This window comes from Oncorhynchus masou, chromosome 32 (assembly GCF_036934945.1).
Source record: "Oncorhynchus masou masou isolate Uvic2021 chromosome 32, UVic_Omas_1.1, whole genome shotgun sequence".
In the NCBI taxonomy this organism is placed as follows: domain Eukaryota; kingdom Metazoa; phylum Chordata; class Actinopteri; order Salmoniformes; family Salmonidae; genus Oncorhynchus; species Oncorhynchus masou.
In genome coordinates, this window is record NC_088243.1 from 5,113,955 (window position 1) to 5,131,888 (window position 17,934).

General features: G+C 53.6%; 1 protein-coding gene across 1 annotated transcript in view; it reads left to right on the top strand.

Moving 5' to 3' along the window:
* The window catches only part of LOC135525493 (N-lysine methyltransferase SMYD2-A-like), a 48,852-nt gene extending 31,538 nt beyond the window's left edge, over nucleotides 1–17,314 (top strand). Inside the window, exons 5-12 of the mRNA XM_064953165.1 lie at nucleotides 3,358–3,482; nucleotides 4,382–4,449; nucleotides 4,742–4,844; nucleotides 5,922–6,032; nucleotides 9,378–9,498; nucleotides 11,103–11,277; nucleotides 16,752–16,860; nucleotides 17,205–17,314. Coding sequence (XP_064809237.1) covers nucleotides 3,358–3,482; nucleotides 4,382–4,449; nucleotides 4,742–4,844; nucleotides 5,922–6,032; nucleotides 9,378–9,498; nucleotides 11,103–11,277; nucleotides 16,752–16,860; nucleotides 17,205–17,288 — 896 coding nt within the window. The 3' untranslated portion in view covers nucleotides 17,289–17,314. The remainder of the gene's footprint in view (nucleotides 1–3,357; nucleotides 3,483–4,381; nucleotides 4,450–4,741; nucleotides 4,845–5,921; nucleotides 6,033–9,377; nucleotides 9,499–11,102; nucleotides 11,278–16,751; nucleotides 16,861–17,204) is intronic.
* The last annotated feature ends 620 nt before the right edge of the window (nucleotides 17,315–17,934 follow it).

Sequence of the window (17,934 nt, forward strand, 5' to 3'; positions counted from 1 at the left end):
AGACATCTGTGGCATTGTGTTGTGACACAACTGCACATTTTAAAGTGGCCTTTTATTGTCCCCAGCACAAGGTGCACCTGTGCAATCATGCTGTTTAATAATCAGCTTCTTGATAGGCCACACATGTCAGGTGGATGGATTATTTTGACAAATGAGAAATGCTCACAAACAAGGATGTAAACAAATTTGTGCACAACATTTGAGAGAAATAAGGTTTTTGTGTGTATGGAACATTTCTGGGGTCTTTTATTTCAGCTCATGAACCATGGGACTAACACTTTATATTGAGTTTATATGTTGTTCAGTGTATGACCTGAAATGGGAAGATTAATGTTTCTCTGCCTCCTCCCCTCCACCACCTCCTCTCTCCCCTTTCTCTCTCCTCCACCACCTCCTCTCTTCCCTTTCTCTCTCCACCACCTCCTCTCTCCCCTTTCTCTCTCCTCCACCACCTCCTCTCTCCCCTTTCTCTCTCCTCCACCACCTCCTCTCTCCCCTTTCTCTCTCCTCCTCCACCACCTCCTCTCCCCTTTCTCTCTCCTCCACCACCTCCTCTCTCCCCTTTCTCTCTCCTCCACCACCTCCTCTCTCCCCTTTCTCTCTCCTCCACCACCTCCTCTCTCCACTTTCTCTCTCCTCCACCACCTCCTCTCTCCCTCCACCACCCCCTTTCTCTCTCCTCCACCACCACCACCTCCTCTCCCCTTTCTCTCTCCTCCACCACCTCCTCTCTCTCCCTCTCTCCACCACCACCTCTCTCTCCTCCACCACCTCCTCTCTCTCTCTCCTCTCTCCACCACCCCCCTCTTCTCTCTCCTCTACCACCTCCTCTCTCCCTCTCTCTCTCTCCTCCACCACCTCCTCTCTCCACTTTCTCTCTCCTCCACCACCTCCTCTCTCTCTTTCTCTCTCCTCCACCACCTCCTCTCTCCCCTTTCTCTCTCCTCCACCACCTCCTCTCTCCCCTTTCTCTCTCCTCCACCACCTCCTCTCTATCCTCCACCACCTCCTCTCTCTCTCCACCACCCCCCCTCCTCTCTCTCTCTTCTCCTTTCTCCACCACCCCCCCTCCTCTCTCTCCTTTCCCTCTCCACCCCCCCCCCTTCCCTCTCTCTCCTTTCCCCCACCACCCCCCCTCTCTCTCTCTCTCTCCTTTCCCTCCACCCCCCTTCTCTCTCTCCTTTCCCTCCACCCCCCCCCCTCTCTCTCTCCTTTCCCTCCACCCCCCTTCTCTCTCTTCCTTTCTCCCTCCACCCCCCTTCTCTCTCTCCTTTTTCCTCCACCCCCCCCCTCTTCTCTCTCTCCCCTCTTCCCCTCCACCCCCCCCCTTCTCTCTCTCCTTCCCTCCACCCCCCCTTCTCTCTCTCCTTTCCCTCCACCCCCCCTCCTTCTCTCTCTCTCTTTCCCTCCACCCCCCCCTTCTCTCTCTCTCTTTCCTTTCCTCCACCACCCCCCCCCCTCTCTCTCTCTCTCTCCTTTCCCCCTCCACCCCCCCCCTCTCTTTTCCCTCCCCCCCCTCTCTCTCCTTTCCCTCCACCCCCCCTTCTCTCTCTCCTTTCCCTCCACCCCCCTTCTCTCTCTCTCCCCCCCTTTCCCTCCACCCCCCTCTCTCTCTCTCTTTCCCTCCACCCCCCCCTTCTCTCTCTCTCTTTCCCTCCACCCCCCCTTCTCTCTCTCCTTTCCCTCCACCCCCCCCCTTCTCTCTCTCCTTTTCCCCACCACCCCCTTCTCTCTCTCCTTTCCCTCCACCCCCCTTCTCTCTCTCCTTTCCCTCCACCCCCCCCCCCTCTTCTCTCTCTCCCTTTCCCTCCACCCCCCCCTTCTCTCTCTCTCCTTTCCTCCACCCCCCCCTCTCTCTCTCTCTCCCTTTCCTCCACCACCCCCCCCCTCTCTCTCTCTCCCTTTCTCTCCACCCCCTCTCTCTCTCTCTCTCCTTTCCTCCACCCCCCTCTCTCTCTCTCCTTTCCCTCCACCCCCCTCCTCTCTCTCCTTTCCCTCCACCCCCCCTTCTCTCTCTCCTTTCCTTTCCCTCCACCCCCCCCTTCTCTCTCTCTCTTTCCTCCACCCCCCCCTCTCTCTCCTTTCCCTCCACCCCCTCTCTCTCTCTCCTTTCCTCCACCCCCCCCCTCTCTCTCTCTCTCCTTTCCCCTCCACCCCCCTCTCTCTCTCCTTTCCCTCCACCCCCCCCTCTCTCTCTCTTCTCTCTCTCCTTTCCTCCACCCCCCTTCTCTCTCTCCTTTCCCTCCACCCCCCCCCTCTCTCTTCTCTCTCCCTTTCCCTCCACCCCCCCTTCTCTCTCTCCTTTCCCTCCACCCCCCCCTCTTCTCTCTCTCCTTTCCCTCCACCCCCCTTCTCTCTCTCTTTCCCTCCACCCCCCCCCTCTCTCTCTCTCTCCTTTCCTCCACCACCCCCCTCTCTCTCTCTCCTTTCCCTCCACCCCCCCCTTCTCTCTCTCTCTTTCCCTCCACCCCCCCCTCTCTCTCTCCTTTCCCTCCACCCCCCTTCTCTCTCTCCTTTCCCTCCACCCCCCTTCTCTCTCTCCTTTCCCTCCTTTCTCTCCACCCCCCTCCCTCTCTCTCCTTTCCCTCCACCCCCTTCTCTCCCTCTCCTTTCCTCCACCCCCCTCTCTCTCTCCTTTCCCTCCACCCCCCTCCCTCTCTCTCTCCTTCCCTCCACCACCCCCCCTTCTCTCTCCCTTTCCCTCCACCCCCCTTCTCTCTCTCCTTTCCTTTCCCTCCACCCCCCCCCTCTCTCTCTCCACCCCCCTCTCCTTTCCCCCCTCCACCCCTTCTCTCTCTCCTTTCCCTCCACCCCCCCCCTTCTCTCTCTCTCTCCTTTCCCTCCACCCCCCCCTCTCTCTCCTCCTTTCCTCCACCACCCCCCTCTCTCTCTCTCTCTCTCCTTTCCTCCACCCCCCCCCCTTCTCTCTCCTTTCCTCCACCCCCCTTCTCTCTCTCCTTTCCCTCCACCCCCTTCTCTCTCTTCTCCCTTTCTCCACCCCCCTTCTCTCTCTCCTTTCCCTCCCACCCCCCTCCCCTCTCTCTCTTCCTCCACCCCCCCTCTCTCCTCTCTCCCTTTCCTTTCTCCACCCCCCCCCCTTCTCTCTCTCTCTTTCCCTCCCACCCCCCCTCCCCTCTCTCTCCTTTCCCTCCACCCCCCTTCTCTCTCTCTCTCCTTTCCCTCCACCCCCTTCTCTCTCTCTCTTTCCCTCCACCCCCCCCTCTCTCTCCTTTCCCTTCACCCCCCCACCCCCTTCTCTCCACCACCCCCCTCTCCTTTCTCTCCACCACCCCCCCCCCTCTCTCTCTCTCTCTCTCCTTTCCCTCCACCACCCCTCCCCCCACCCCCTCCCCTCAGACCTGGATAAGTTGGACAGTGAGAAGAATGAGATGAACCAGACGGATATAGCTGCACTGCATCATTTCTACTCTCGACACATAGACTTCCCTGATGACCAAACCCTCACTGTGCTCTTTGGACAGGTAAGGAGGATAGGGATCTAGTTTGTATACATCTATGCTACAGCAGCTCTGCATCATCACTACTGCTGTGGTCACAGTCACGGGTAGCCTGGCTGACTCGACTCGCGTGGGACACGGGTAGCCTGGCTGACTCGACTCGCGTGGGACACGGGTAGCCTGGCTGACTCGACTCGCGTGGGACACGGGTAGCCTGGCTGACTCGACTCGCTGGGACACGGGTAGCCTGGCTGACTCGACTCCTGCGTGGGACACGGGTAGCCTGGCTGACTCGACTAGCGGCGTGGGACACGGGTAGCCTGGCTGACTCGACTCACGGGTAGCCTGGCGTGGGACACGGGTAGCCTGGCTGACTCGACTGGACACGGGGAGCCTGGCTGACTCGGGACACGGGTAGCCTGGCTGACTCGACTCCTGGCTGTGGGACACGGGTAGCCTGGCTCGCGTGGGACACGGGTAGCCTGGCTCTCTCTCACTCACACACATAATCCCCTGAATGCCTCCATGACACTAGACTTCTCACCCACTCAGGACAGCCCTGAGGACCTGACCTTTAGACTTTAGTTACATTAGTCAGGACAGACCACTAGCATTTATTGTCTGCTTCCACGAGGAGTAGAGATATTTGGCCTTACACGTCTGCTCTCTCTCTCTCCCACCTCTCTCTACCCCCTCCCCTCCCCTTTTCCCATCTGTCTCTCTACCCCCCATCCCCTCACCTCCCCTCACCTCCCACCTGTCTCTCTACCCCCCTCCCCTCTCCTTCTCCCACCTGTCTCTCTACCCCCTCCCCTCCCCTTCTCCCACCTGTCTCTCTACCCCCCTCCCCTCACCTTCTCCCACCTGTCTCTCTACCCCCTCCCCTCTCCTTCTCCCACCTGTCTCTCTACCTCCCCCTGTAGGTAAACTGTAATGGTTTCACCATAGAGGATGAGGAGCTGTCTCACCTGGGCTCTGCTGTGTTCCCTGAGTAAGTCTACAATGTGGTCACTGTCTGGGCCCATTCACACCAATGCAATGGCAGTATTCAAAATGTTGGATTCAACATTTTAAACATTGAGATATTAAATACATGATAGGAATGATAGAATCGCAATCATTGCGAATGGATGACACAAAGACGTTATCTTAATTTCTCCTCTCTCGTCCCTCTCTCGTCCCTCTCTCTCTCCCTCTCTCTCGTCCCTCTCTCTCGTCCCTCTTTCCTCCCTCGTCATCCTCTCTCTCGTCCCTCTCTCGTCCCCTCTCTCTCCTCCCTCCAGTGTAGCGTTGATGAACCATAGTTGTAGTCCTAACGTCATCGTCACCTATAAGGGGACAGTAGCTGAGGTACGAGCCGTGCAGGACATCCAGCCTGGAGACGAGGTGAGACCTGGCCTGAACACACGCTGAGACACACGCGCGCGCTGAGACGCACGCACGCACACACATTTTCCTTGTTTTCCTTTTTAGGGTTTTTAGGTTCACACAAGGATAGAATAACCAAGCCACACACACTGAACACTCACACACCATACCAAACACCCAATAAACCTGAACTCTAACCCTGGTCTAGTTAACCCTCCCTCTCTCTCTCTGTAGAGGTCCTGTTCACCCTTCCTCTCTCTCTCTCTCTGTGGAGGTCATGTTAACCCCTTCTCTCTCTCTCTCTGTGGAGGACCTGTTCACCCTTCCTCTCTCTCTCTCTCTCTCTCTCTCTCTCTCTCTGTGGAGGTCATGTTAACCCTTCCTCTCTCTCTCTCTCTCTGTGGAGGTCCTGTTCACCCTTCCTCCTCTCTCTCTCTCTCTCTGTGGAGGTCCAGTTAACCCTCTCTCTCTCTCTCTCTGTGGAGGTCATGTTAACCCTTCCTCTCTCTCTCTGTAGAGGTCCTGTTCACCCTTCCTCTCTCTCTCTCTCTCTCTCTCTCTCTCTCTCTCTCTCTCTCTCTCTCTCTCTCTCTCTCTCTCTCTCTCTCTCTGTGGAGGTCATGTTAACCCTTCCTCTCTCTCTCTCTCTGTGGAGGTCCTGTTTCACCCTTCCTCCCTCTCTCTCTCTCTCTCTCTGTGGAGGTCATGTTAACCCTCTCTCTCTCTCTCTGTGGAGGTCATGTTAACCCTTCCTCTCTCTCTCTGTGGAGGTCCAGTTAACCCTCTCTCTCTCTCTCTCTCTCTCTCTCTCTCTCTCTCTCTCTGTCTCTCTCTGTCTCTGTCTCCCTCTCTCTCTCTCTGTCTCTCTCTCTCTCTCTCTCTCTCTCTCTCTCTCTCTCTCTCTCTCTCTCTCTCTCTCTCTCTCTCTCTCTCGAGGTCCAGTTAACCCTGTCTGTCTGTCAACCCTCCCTCTCTCTCTCTCTCTCTCTCTCTCGAGGTCCAGTTAACCCTGTCTGTCTGTCAACCCTCCCTCTCTCTCTCTCTCGAGGTCCAGTTAACCCTGTCTGTCTGTCAACCCTCCCTCTCTCTGTGTAGGTCTTCAACAGTTACATTGACCTGCTCTACCCGACGGACGACAGGAACGAGAGACTGAGAGATTCCTACTTCTTTACCTGCGTGTGTAATGAGTGTGCCACACGGTCTAAGGTACAGTAACTTACTACCCTCAGACGTACAAACCAGACCATAATAGCTAGCACATAGCCTATGAGAACACTACTACCATTGCTGCTACTAGTATTACAACTACTACTACTACTACCAATGCTATTACCAATACTACTATTACTACTGCCATTTTACAACTACTACTACTAGTATTACTACTGCTACTACCAATGTTATTACTACTACTACTACCACCAACACCATTACTACTACTACTACTACTACTACTACTACTACTACCACCAATACCATTACTACTACTACTACTACTACTACTACTACTACTACCACCAATACCATTACTACTACTACTACTACTACTACTACCACCAATACCATTACTACTACTACTACTACTACTACTACCACCAATACCATTACTACTACTACTACTACTACCACCAATACCATTACTACTACTACTACCACCACCAATACCATTACTACTACTACTACCACCACCAATACCATTACTACTACTACTACTACCAATACCATTACTACTACTACTACTACCAATACCAATACCATTACTACTACTACTACTACTACCACTACTACTACTACTACTACTACTACTACTACTACTACTACCACCACCACCAATACTACTACTACTACTACCACCACCACCAATACTACTACTACTACTACCACCACCACCAATACTACTACTACTACTACTACCACCACCAATACTACTACTACTACTACTACCACCACCAATACTACTACTACTACTACTACCACCACCAATACTACTACTACTACTACTACCACCACCAATACCATTTACTACTACTACTACCACCACCAATACTACTACTACTACCACCACCAATACCATTACTACTACTACCACCACCAATACCATTACTACTACTACTACTACCACCACCAATACCATTACTACTACTACTACTACCACCACCAATACCATTACTACTACTACTACTACCACCACCAATACCATTACTACTACTACTACTACCACCACCAATACCATTACTACTACTACTACTACCACCACCAATACCATTACTACTACTACTACTACCACCACCAATACCACTACTACTACTACTACCACCACCAATACCACTACTACTACTACTACCACCACCAATACCACTACTACTACTACTACCACCACCAATACCACTACTACTACCACCACCAATACCACTACTACTACTACTACCACCACCAATACCATTACTACTACTACTACTACCACCACCAATACCATTACTACTACTACTACTACCACCACCAATACCATTACTACTACTACTACTACCACCACCAATACCACTACTACTACTACTACCACCACCAATACCACTACTACTACTACTACCACCTACAATACCATTACTACTACTACTACTACCACCACCAATACCATTACTACTACTACTACTACCAGCAATACCATTACTACTACTACTACTACCAGCAATACCATTACTACTACTACTACTACCACCACCAATACCATTACTACTACTACTACTACTAGCAGCCCTGGTTTAAACCTACAGGAGGGTAGCTCTCCAGGAACAGGGTTGGAGAGGCCTGGTTTAAACCTACAGGAGGGTATCTCTCCAGGAACAGGGTTGGAGAGGCCTGGTTTAAACCTACAGGAGGGTATCTCTCCAGGAACAGGGTTGGAGAGGCCTGGTTTAAACCTACAGGAGTGTATCTCTCCAGGAACAGGGTTGGAGAGGCCTGGTTTAAACCTACAGGAGGGTATCTCTCCAGGAACAGGGTTGGAGAGGCCTGGTTTAAACCTACAGGAGGGTATCTCTCCAGGAACAGGGTTGGAGAGGCCTGGTTTAAACCTACAGGAGGGTATCTCTCCAGGAACAGGGTTGGAGTGGCCTGGTTTAAACCTACAGGAGTGTATCTCTCCAGGAACAGGGTTGGAGAGGCCTGGTTTAAACCTACAGGAGGGTATCTCTCCAGGAACAGGGTTGGAGAGGCCTGGTTTAAACCTACAGGAGGGTATCTCTCCAGGAACAGGGCTAACATTCTCCTCTTCCCTCTCCATACAAGACAAGGACAATTCTTAAAACTGGGTGGGTCACACACTGTGACTGCAGTAAAGGTGTGAGACGCACTGCAGTAAAGAAGACTGCAGCTGTGTGTGTGTTAGTTATTGGTCTGCGTGTCCTCGTGTGAAAACTAGAATACATGCAATCCTCTCTGGAGCCATTCTCGCCCTCATTTCTTTCAGTTTCAGATGTCTTTCTTTTGTCTCTCTCTCTTCTGTCTCTCTCCCTCTCTTCTGTCCCTCTCTTCTGTCCCTCTCTTCTGTCCCTCTCTTCTGTCCCTCTCTTCTGTCCCTCTCTTCTGTCCCTCTCTTCTGTCCCTCTCTTCTGTCCCTCTCTCTTCTGTCTCTCTTTTGTCTCTCTTCTGTCCCTCTCTTCTGTCCCTCTCTTCTGTCCCTCTCTTCTGTCCCTCTCTTCTGTCCCTCTTCTGTCCCTCTCTTCTGTCCCTCTCTCTTCTGTCTCTCTTCTCTCTTCTGTCTCTCTCTTCTCTCTCTCTTCTCCCTCTCTTCTGTCCCTCTCTTCTCCCTCTCTTCTGTCCCTCTCTTCTGTCCCTCTCTTCTGTCCCTCTCTTCTGTCCCTCTCTTCTGTCCCTCTCTTCTGTCCCTCTCTTCTGTCCCTCTCTTCTGTCCCTCTCTTCTGTCCCTCTCTTCTGTCCCTCTCTTCTGTCCCTCTCTTCTGTCCCTCTCTTCTGTCCCTCTCTTCTGTCTCTCTTTTGTCTCTCTTCTGTCTCTCTCTTCTGTCCCTCTCTTCTGTCCCTCTCTTCTGTCCCTTTCTTCTGTCCCTTTCTTCTGTCCCTTTCTTCTGTCCCCTCCTTTCTGTCCCTCTCTTCTGTCCCTTTCTTCTGTCCCTCTCTTCTGTCCCTCTCTTCTGTCCCTTTCTTCTGTCCCTTTCTTCTGTCCCCCTCCTTTCTGTCCCCCTCTCTTCTGTCCCTCTCTTCTGTCCCTCTCTTCTGTCTCTCTTTCTTCTCTTTCTCTTCTCTCTCTCTCTCTTCTCTTTCTCTTCTGTCTCTTCTGTGTGTCTCTCTCTCTCTCTTCTGTGTCTCTCTCTCTCTCTTTCTGTTTTTTTTACCTTTATTTTACTAGGCAAGTCAGTTAAGAAAAATTTTATTTTCAATGACAGCCTAGGAACAGTGGGTTAACTGCCTGTTCAGGGGCAGAACGACAGGGTTTGAACTTGCTAGTCCACCTCTCTAACCACTAGGCTACCTGCCGCTGTATTGAGTCTCTGTGTCTCTCTCTTGTCTCTATTGTCTCTCTCTACTGTCTCCTAGGATGGAGGTAAGATGGCGCTTCAAAAGTTGAGCTCTCCCCCACAGCCAGAGGAGGTCAGAAAGATGGTTCACTATGCCAGGAATGTTATTGAAGAGTTCCGTAGAGCAAAGCACTACAAGAATATCCTTTTCCCTGTTATACACCTCTTAGCATCTTTCGCTTTCTCCATCCCCACACTCACTTTATCTACCTCCTCCTCCGCAAAACTGACTATCCTACCGATCCTTGACTTCGGCGATGTCATCTACAAAATAGCCTCCTACACTCTACTTACTGTGCCTTGCGAAAGTATTCGGCCCCCTTGAACTTTGCGACCTTTTGCCACATTTCAGGCTTCAAACATAAAGATATAAAACTGTATTTTTTTGTGAAGAATCAACAACAAGTGGGACACAATCATGAAGTGGAACGACATTTATTGGATATTTCAAACTTTTTTAACAAATCAAAAACTGAAAAATTGGCCGTGCAAAATTATTCAGCCCCTTTACTTTCAGTGCAGCAAACTCTCTCCAGAAGTTCAGTGAGGATCTCTGAATGATCCAATGTTGACCTAAATGACTAATGATGATAAATACAAGCCACCTGTGTGTAATCAAGTCTCCGTATAAATGCACCTGCACTGTGATAGTCTCAGAGGTCTGTTAAAAGCGCAGAGAGCATCATGAAGAACAAGGAACACACCAGGCAGGTCTTTGTTTGAAGCCTGAAATGTGGCAAAAGGTCGCAAAGTTCAAGGGGGCCGAATACTTTCGCAAGGCACTGTAGCTAATTGGATGCAGTCTATCACAGTGCCATCCGTTTTATCACCAATGCCCCATATACTACCCACCACTGCAACCTGTACACTCTCGTTGGTTGGCCCTCGCTTCATATTTATTGCCAAATCCACTGGCTCCAGGTCATCTATAAGTCTTTGCTAGGTAAAGCCCCGCATTATGTCAGCTCACTGGTCACCATAGCAACACCCACCTGTAGCACGCACTCCAGCAGGTATATTTCACTGGTCACCATAGCAACACCCACCTGTAGCACTCGCTCCAGCAGGTAGATTTCACTGGTCATCCCCAAAGCCAACTCCGACCTTTGGCCGCCTTTTCTTCCAGTTCTCTGCTGCCAATGACTGGAACGAACTGCAATAATCAATGAATCTTGAGACTTATATCTCCCTCACTAACTTTAAGCATCAGCTGTCAGAGCAGCTTACTGGTCACTGCACCTGTACAAAGCCCATCTGTAAACAGCCCACCCAACTACCTCATCCCCATGCTGTATTTATCTTGCTCCTTTGCACCCCAGTGCCTCTACTTGCACATTCATCTTCTGCACATCTATCACTCCAGTGTTAATGCCAAATTGTAATTATTTCACCTCTATGGCCCATTTATTGCCTTACCTCCCTACTCTTCTACATTTGCACACACACTATATAGATTTTTCTATTGTGCTATTATCTGTTAACTCCATGTGTAACTCTGTTGTTGTTTGTGTCACACTGCTTTGCTTTATCTTGGCCAGGTCACAGTTGTAAATAAGAACTTGTTCTCAACTGGCCTACCTGGTTAAATAAAGGTGTCCTCAACTAGCCTACCTGGTTAAATAAAGGTGTTCTCAACTTGCCTACCTAGTTAAATATAGGTGTCCTCAACTAGCCTACCTGGTTAAATAAAGGGGAAATGAAAAATAAAATAATCTGTTGTATTGAGTCCTTGACCCTCTAGCACCCCCTAGTGACCTGCTGGAGATCTGTGAGTTGAGCCAGGAGAAGATGAGCTCTATATTTGCAGACACTAACGTGTACGTGCTTCACATGATGTACCAGGCCATGGGAGTCTGTCTGTACATGCAGGACTGGGACGGAGCCATGAGCTACGGAGAGAAGATCATTCATCCATACAGGTGACTAAAACATACAGCAGACGCTTTTATCCAAAGAGACTTAGTCATGTGTACAACAAACGCTATTCTTGAGTGAAGTCAGTCTCCTCTGGGCGGAGTCGGTCTCCCTCTGGGCGGAGTCGGTCTCCCTCTGGGCGGAGTCGGTCTCCCTCTGGGCGGAGTCGGTCTCCCTCTGGGCGGAGTCGGTCTCCCTCTGGGCGGAGTCGGTCTCCCGCTGAGCGGAGTCGGTCTCCCGCTGAGCGGAGTCGGTCTCCCGCTGAGCGGAGTCGGTCTCCCGCTGAGCGGAGTCGGTCTCCCGCTGAGCGGAGTCGGTCTCCCGCTGAGCGGAGTCGGTCTCCCGCTGAGCGGAGTCGGTCTCCCGCTGAGCGGAGTCGGTCTGGCGCTGAGCGGAGTCGGTCTCCCGCTGAGCGGAGTCGGTCTCCCTCTGAGCGGAGTCGGTCTGGCGCTGAGCGGAGTCGGTCTCCCGCTGAGCGGAGTCGGTCTCCCTCTGAGCGGAGTCGGTCTGGCGCTGAGCAGAGTCGGTCTGGCGCTGAGCGGAGTCGGTCTGGCGCTGAGCGGAGTCGGTCTGGCGCTGAGCGGAGTCGGTCTGGCGCTGAGCGGAGTCGGTCTGGCGCTGAGCGGAGTCGGTCTCCCGCTGAGCGGAGTCGGTCTCCCGCTGAGCGGAGTCGGTCTCCCGCTGAGCGGAGTCGGTCTCCCGCTGAGCGGAGTCGGTCTCCCGCTGAGCGGAGTCGGTCTGGCGCTGAGCGGAGTCGGTCTGGCGCTGAGCGGAGTCGGTCTCCCTCTGAGCGGAGTCGGTCTGGCGCTGAGCGGAGTCGGTCTGGCGCTGAGCGGAGTCGGTCTGGCGCTGAGCGGAGTCGGTCTGGCGCTGAGCGGAGTCGGTCTGGCGCTGAGCGGAGTCGGTCTGGCGCTGAGCGGAGTCGGTCTGGCGCTGAGCGGAGTCGGTCTGGCGCTGAGCGGAGTCGGTCTGGCGCTGAGCGGAGTCGGTCTGGCGCTGAGCGGAGTCGGTCTGGCGCTGAGCGGAGTCGGTCTGGCGCTGAGCGGAGTCGGTCTGGCGCTGAGCGGAGTCGGTCTCCCTCTGAGCGGAGTCGGTCTCCCTCTGAGCGGAGTCGGTCTGGCGCTGAGCGGAGTCGGTCTCCCGCTGAGCGGAGTCGGTCTCCCTCTGAGCGGAGTCGGTCTGGCGCTGAGCGGAGTCGGTCTGGCGCTGAGCGGAGTCGGTCTGGCGCTGAGCGGAGTCGGTCTGGCGCTGAGCGGAGTCGGTCTCCCTCTGAGCGGAGTCGGTCTCCCGCTGAGCGGAGTCGGTCTCCCGCTGAGCGGAGTCGGTCTCCCGCTGAGCGGAGTCGGTCTCCCGCTGAGCGGAGTCGGTCTGGCGCTGAGCGGAGTCGGTCTCCCTCTGAGCGGAGTCGGTCTGGCGCTGAGCGGAGTCGGTCTCCCCGCTGAGCGGAGTCGGCTCCCTCTGAGCGGAGTCGGTCTGGCGCTGAGCGGAGTCGGTCTGGCGCTGAGCGGAGTCGGTCTCCCGCTGAGCGGAGTCGGTCTCCTCTGAGCGGAGTCGGTCTCCCTCTGAGCGGAGTCGGTCTCCCGCTGAGCGGAGTCGGTCTGGCGCTGAGCGGAGTCGGTCTGGCGCTGAGCGGAGTCGGTCTGGCGCTGAGCGGAGTCGGTCTGGCGCTGAGCGGAGTCGGTCTGGCGCTGAGCGGAGTCGGTCTGGCGCTGAGCGGAGTCGGTCTGGCGCTGAGCGGAGTCGGTCTCCCTCTGAGCGGAGTCGGTCTCCCTCTGAGCGGAGTCGGTCTGGCGCTGAGCGGAGTCGGTCTCCCTCTGAGCGGAGCCGGTCTGGCGCTGAGCGGAGCCGGTCTGGCGCTGAGCGGAGTCGGTCTCCCTCTGAGCGGAGTCGGTCTCCCTCTGAGCGGAGTCGGTCTCCCTCTGAGCGGAGTCGGTCTCCCTCTGAGCGGAGTCGGTCTCCCTCTGAGCGGAGTCGGTCTCCCTCTGAGCGGAGTCGGTCTCCCTCTGAGCGGAGTCGGTCTCCCGCTGAGCGGAGTCGGTCTGGCGCTGAGCGGAGTCGGTCTGGCGCTGAGCGGAGTCGGTCTGGCGCTGAGCGGAGTCGGTCTGGCGCTGAGCGGAGTCGGTCTGGCGCTGAGCGGAGTCGGTCTGGCGCTGAGCGGAGTCGGTCTGGCGCTGAGCGGAGTCTGTCTCCCCTCTGAGCGGAGTCTGTCTCCTCTGAGCGGAGTCTGTCTCCTCTGAGCGGAGTCTGTCTCCCTCTGAGCGGAGTCTGTCTCCCTCTGAGCGGAGTCTGTCTCCTCTGAGCGGAGTCGGTCTCCCTCTGAGCGGAGTCGGTCTCCCTCTGAGCGGAGTCGGTCTGGCGCTGAGCGGAGTCGGTCTGGCGCTGAGCGGAGTCGGTCTGGCGCTGAGCGGAGTCGGTCTGGCGCTGAGCGGAGTCGGTCTCCCTCTGAGCGGAGTCGGTCTGGCGCTGAGCGGAGTCGGTCTCCCTCTGAGCGGAGTCGGTCTCCCTCTGAGCGGAGTCGGTCTCCCTCTGAGCGGAGTCGGTCTCCCTCTGAGCGGAGTCGGTCTGGCGCTGAGCGGAGTCGGTCTCCCTCTGAGCGGAGTCGGTCTGGCGCTGAGCGGAGTCGGTCTCCTCTGAGCGGAGTCGGTCTGGCGCTGAGCGGAGTCGGTCTGGCGCTGAGCGGAGTCGGTCTGGCGCTGAGCGGAGTCGGTCTGGCGCTGAGCGGAGTCGGTCTGGCGCTGAGCGGAGTCAGTCTGGCGCTGAGCGGAGTCAGTCTGGCGCTGAGCGGAGTCAGTCTGGCGCTGAGCGGAGTCAGTCTGGCGCTGAGAGGAGTCAGTCTGGCGCTGAGCGGAGTCAGTCTGGCGCTGAGCGGAGTCAGTCTCCCTCTGAGTGGAGTCAGTCTGGCGCTGAGTGGAGTCAGTCTGGCGCTGAGTGGAGTCAGTCTGGCGCTGAGTGGAGTCAGTCTGGCGCTGAGTGGAGTCAGTCTGGCGCTGAGTGGAGTCAGTCTGGCGCTGAGTGGAGTCGGTCTCCCTCTGAGTGGAGTCAGTCTCCCTCTGAGTGGAGTCAGTCTCCCTCTGAGTGGAGTCAGTCTGGCGCTGAGTGGAGTCAGTCTGGCGCTGAGTGGAGTCAGTCTGGCGCTGAGTGGAGTCAGTCTGGCGCTGAGTGGAGTCAGTCTGGCGCTGAGTGGAGTCGGTCTCCCTCTGAGTGGAGTCAGTCTCCCTCTGAGCGGAGTCAGTCTGGCGCTGAGCGGAGTCAGTCTGGCGCTGAGCGGAGTCAGTCTGGCGCTGAGCGGAGTCAGTCTGGCGCTGAGCGGAGTCAGTCTGGCGCTGAGCGGAGTCAGTCTGGCGCTGAGCGGAGTCAGTCTGGCGCTGAGCGGAGTCAGTCTGGCGCTGAGCGGAGTCAGTCTGGCGCTGAGCGGAGTCAGTCTGGCGCTGAGCGGAGTCAGTCTCCCGCTGAGCGAAGGCAGTCTCCTTTACTTTCAATGCATTTTCCTCAAAATCTGTGGAAACGCGCTCCCCAAATAAAACAAAATACAAAAAGTCTGTAAACAGCGTTTACATTCCACTACCCAGCCTGTTCTCTGATTGGTTCATCTCTCCTGTGTGTCCAGTGTCCACTACCCAGCCTGTTCTCTGATTGGTTCATCTCTCCTGTGTGTCCAGTGTCTACTACACAGCCTGTTCTCTGATTGGTTCATCTCTCCTGTGTTTCCAGTGTCCACTACCCGGCCTGTTCTCTGATTGGTTCATCTCTCCTGTGTTTCCAGTGTCCACTACCCAGCCTGTTCTCTGATTGGTTCATCTCTCCTGTGTTTCCAGTGTCCACTACCCAGCCTGTTCTCTGATTGGTTCATCTCTCCTGTGTTTCCAGTGTCCACTACCCAGCCTGTTCTCTGATTGGTTCATCTCTCCAGTGTTTCCAGTGTCCACTACCCAGCCTGTTCTCTGATTGGTTCATCTCTCCTGTGTTTCCAGTGTCCACTACCCAGCCTATTCTCTGATTGGTTCATCTCTCCTGTGTGTCCAGTGTCTACGACCCAGCCTGTTCTCTGATTGGTTCATCTCTCCTGTGTTTCCAGTGTCCACTACCCAGCCTGCTCTCTGATTGGTTCATCTCTCCTGTGTGTCCAGTGTCCACTACCCAGCCTGCTCTCTGATTGGTTCATCTCTCCTGTGTGTCCAGTGTCTACGACCCAGCCTGTTCTCTGATTGGTTCATCTCTCCTGTGTTTCCAGTGTCCACTACCCAGCCTATTCTCTGATTGGTTCATCTCTCCTGTGTGTCCAGTGTCCACTACCCAGCCTGCTCTCTGATTGGTTCATCTCTCCTGTGTGTCCAGTGTCTACGACACAGCCTGTTCTCTGATTGGTTCATCTCTCCTGTGTTTCCAGTGTCCACTACCCAGCCTATTCTCTGATTGGTTCATCTCTCCTGTGTTTCCAGTGTCCACTACCCAGCCTATTCTCTGATTGGTTCATCTCTCCTGTGTGTCCAGTGTCCACTACCCAGCCTGCTCTCTGATTGGTTCATCTCTCCTGTGTGTCCAGTGTCCACTACCCAGCCTGTTCTCTGATTGGTTCATCTCTCCTGTGTTTCCAGTGTCCACTACCCAGCCTGTTCTCTGATTGGTTCATCTCTCCTGTGTGTCCAGTGTCCACTACCCAGCCTGCTCTCTGATTGGTTCATCTCTCCTGTGTGTCCAGTGTCCACTACCCAGCCTATTCTCTGATTGGTTCATCTCTCCTGTGTGTCCAGTGTCCACTACCCAGCCTGTTCTCTGATTGGTTCATCTCTCCTGTGTGTCCAGTGTCCACTACCCAGCCTGCTCTCTGATTGGTTCATCTCTCCTGTGTGTCCAGTGTCCACTACGCAGCCTATTCTCTGATTGGTTCATCTCTCCTGTGTGTCCAGTGTCCACTACCCAGCCTATTCTCTGATTGGTTCATCTCTCCTGTGTGTCCAGTGTCCAGTACCCAGCCTGATCTCTGATTGGTTCATCTCTCCTGTGTTTCCAGTGTCCACTACCCAGCCTGATCTCTGATTGGTTCATCTCTCCTGTGTTTCCAGTGTCCACTACCCAGCCTATTCTCTGATTGGTTCATCTCTCCTGTGTTTCCAGTGTCCACTACCCAGCCTATTCTCTGATTGGTTCATCTCTCCTGTGTTTCCAGTGTCCACTACCCAGCCTATTCTCTGATTGGTTCATCTCTCCTGTGTTTCCAGTGTCCACTACCCAGCCTGCTCTCTGATTGGTTCATCTCTCCTGTGTTTCCAGTGTCCACTACCCAGCCTATTCTCTGATTGGTTCATCTCTTCTGTGTTTCCAGTGTCCACTACCCAGCCTGTTCTCTGATTGGTTCATCTCTCCTGTGTTTCCAGTGTCCACTACCCAGCCTGCTCTCTGATTGGTTCATCTCTCCTGTGTTTCCAGTGTCCACTACCCAGCCTATTCTCTGATTGGTTCATCTCTCCTGTGTTTCCAGTGTCCACTACCCAGCCTATTCTCTGAACGTGGCCTCCATGTACCTGAAACTGGGCCGTCTCTACCTGGGACTTGAGAGGAAGACCCAGGGAGTCAAGGCATTAAGGAAGGTAAGCCCCGTCATTCACCAGGGCATTCAGGAAGTACACACACACACACACACACACACATTGATCAACTGAATCAGGTGTGTTACTGCAGAGATGGAGTACCCAGGGTTTTGTATTTCTGTAGCTCTCTGGTGTAGTCAGATATCCCTGACCTCGGGTTCCCACTAGATGTCCAAGCTGCAAAGTCTAGATGAGCTGAATCGTGAAAAATAAATAATAATAATAATAATTCAAAGTTAGGCATACGCTTTTCAGAGTGGTTAGGTTTAAAATCAGTTTTTCGAAAATATATAGATGGTGACGATCAACAAACGATGATGTGTAACGTGTCACTTCCTGTCCAGGCGATCGCCATCATGGAAGTGGCTCATGGGAAGGATCACCACTACGTAGCAGAGGTCAAACAAGAGGTGGAGGAGCTGAAATAAGGAGGAGGTGAAGAAGAGGAAGGAGTGAGGGGAGGAAGAGAGCACAAAGGGCTTCTCCAAACCCTGGGTCAAAAAACCAACCATTTTTTTTTTTTTTTTTTAATTTTTAATCTACAAAACTAAACAGCTGCACGGCATGCATCCTATACCTCTCTTTTCATGTGTATCTCTCTCCGTCTCCCTCTCGGTCTCTGGTCAAATCAGTTATTTTTGTTTGTCATACAGGCAGGCAGTTAGCCAGTCAGTGAAAGAGACAATGTGACCCCAGTATTTCTGTTCATCGGTTGTCTTAGACAGTACGTGATGAGTGTGTTTTTATGTACTGGGTAGCAGTATTGCTGTAACTGGCAAGGACAGTTGTAGTTTTTAGTTTTGTTATTGGCCTGGACTAGCCTCGTATCTGCCTGAACTGTTATGAAAAGTGAACAAATTATGTTTGTATTAAGCGATGACGGGTTTCTCTCCTCTCATACAAGGTAGCAAAGTGAGAGAACAATACCAACAAAAATAAATCATTGTTGTTATAAATATGTCCGAACTTTAAATAATTTGCATTTGTCTTACAACACAAACCGTGTGGAACAACTTTTGTCCCTTTTGCCTGTTTTATAAAATCAGAAGTTTTGCATGTTGCATCTCTCACTCA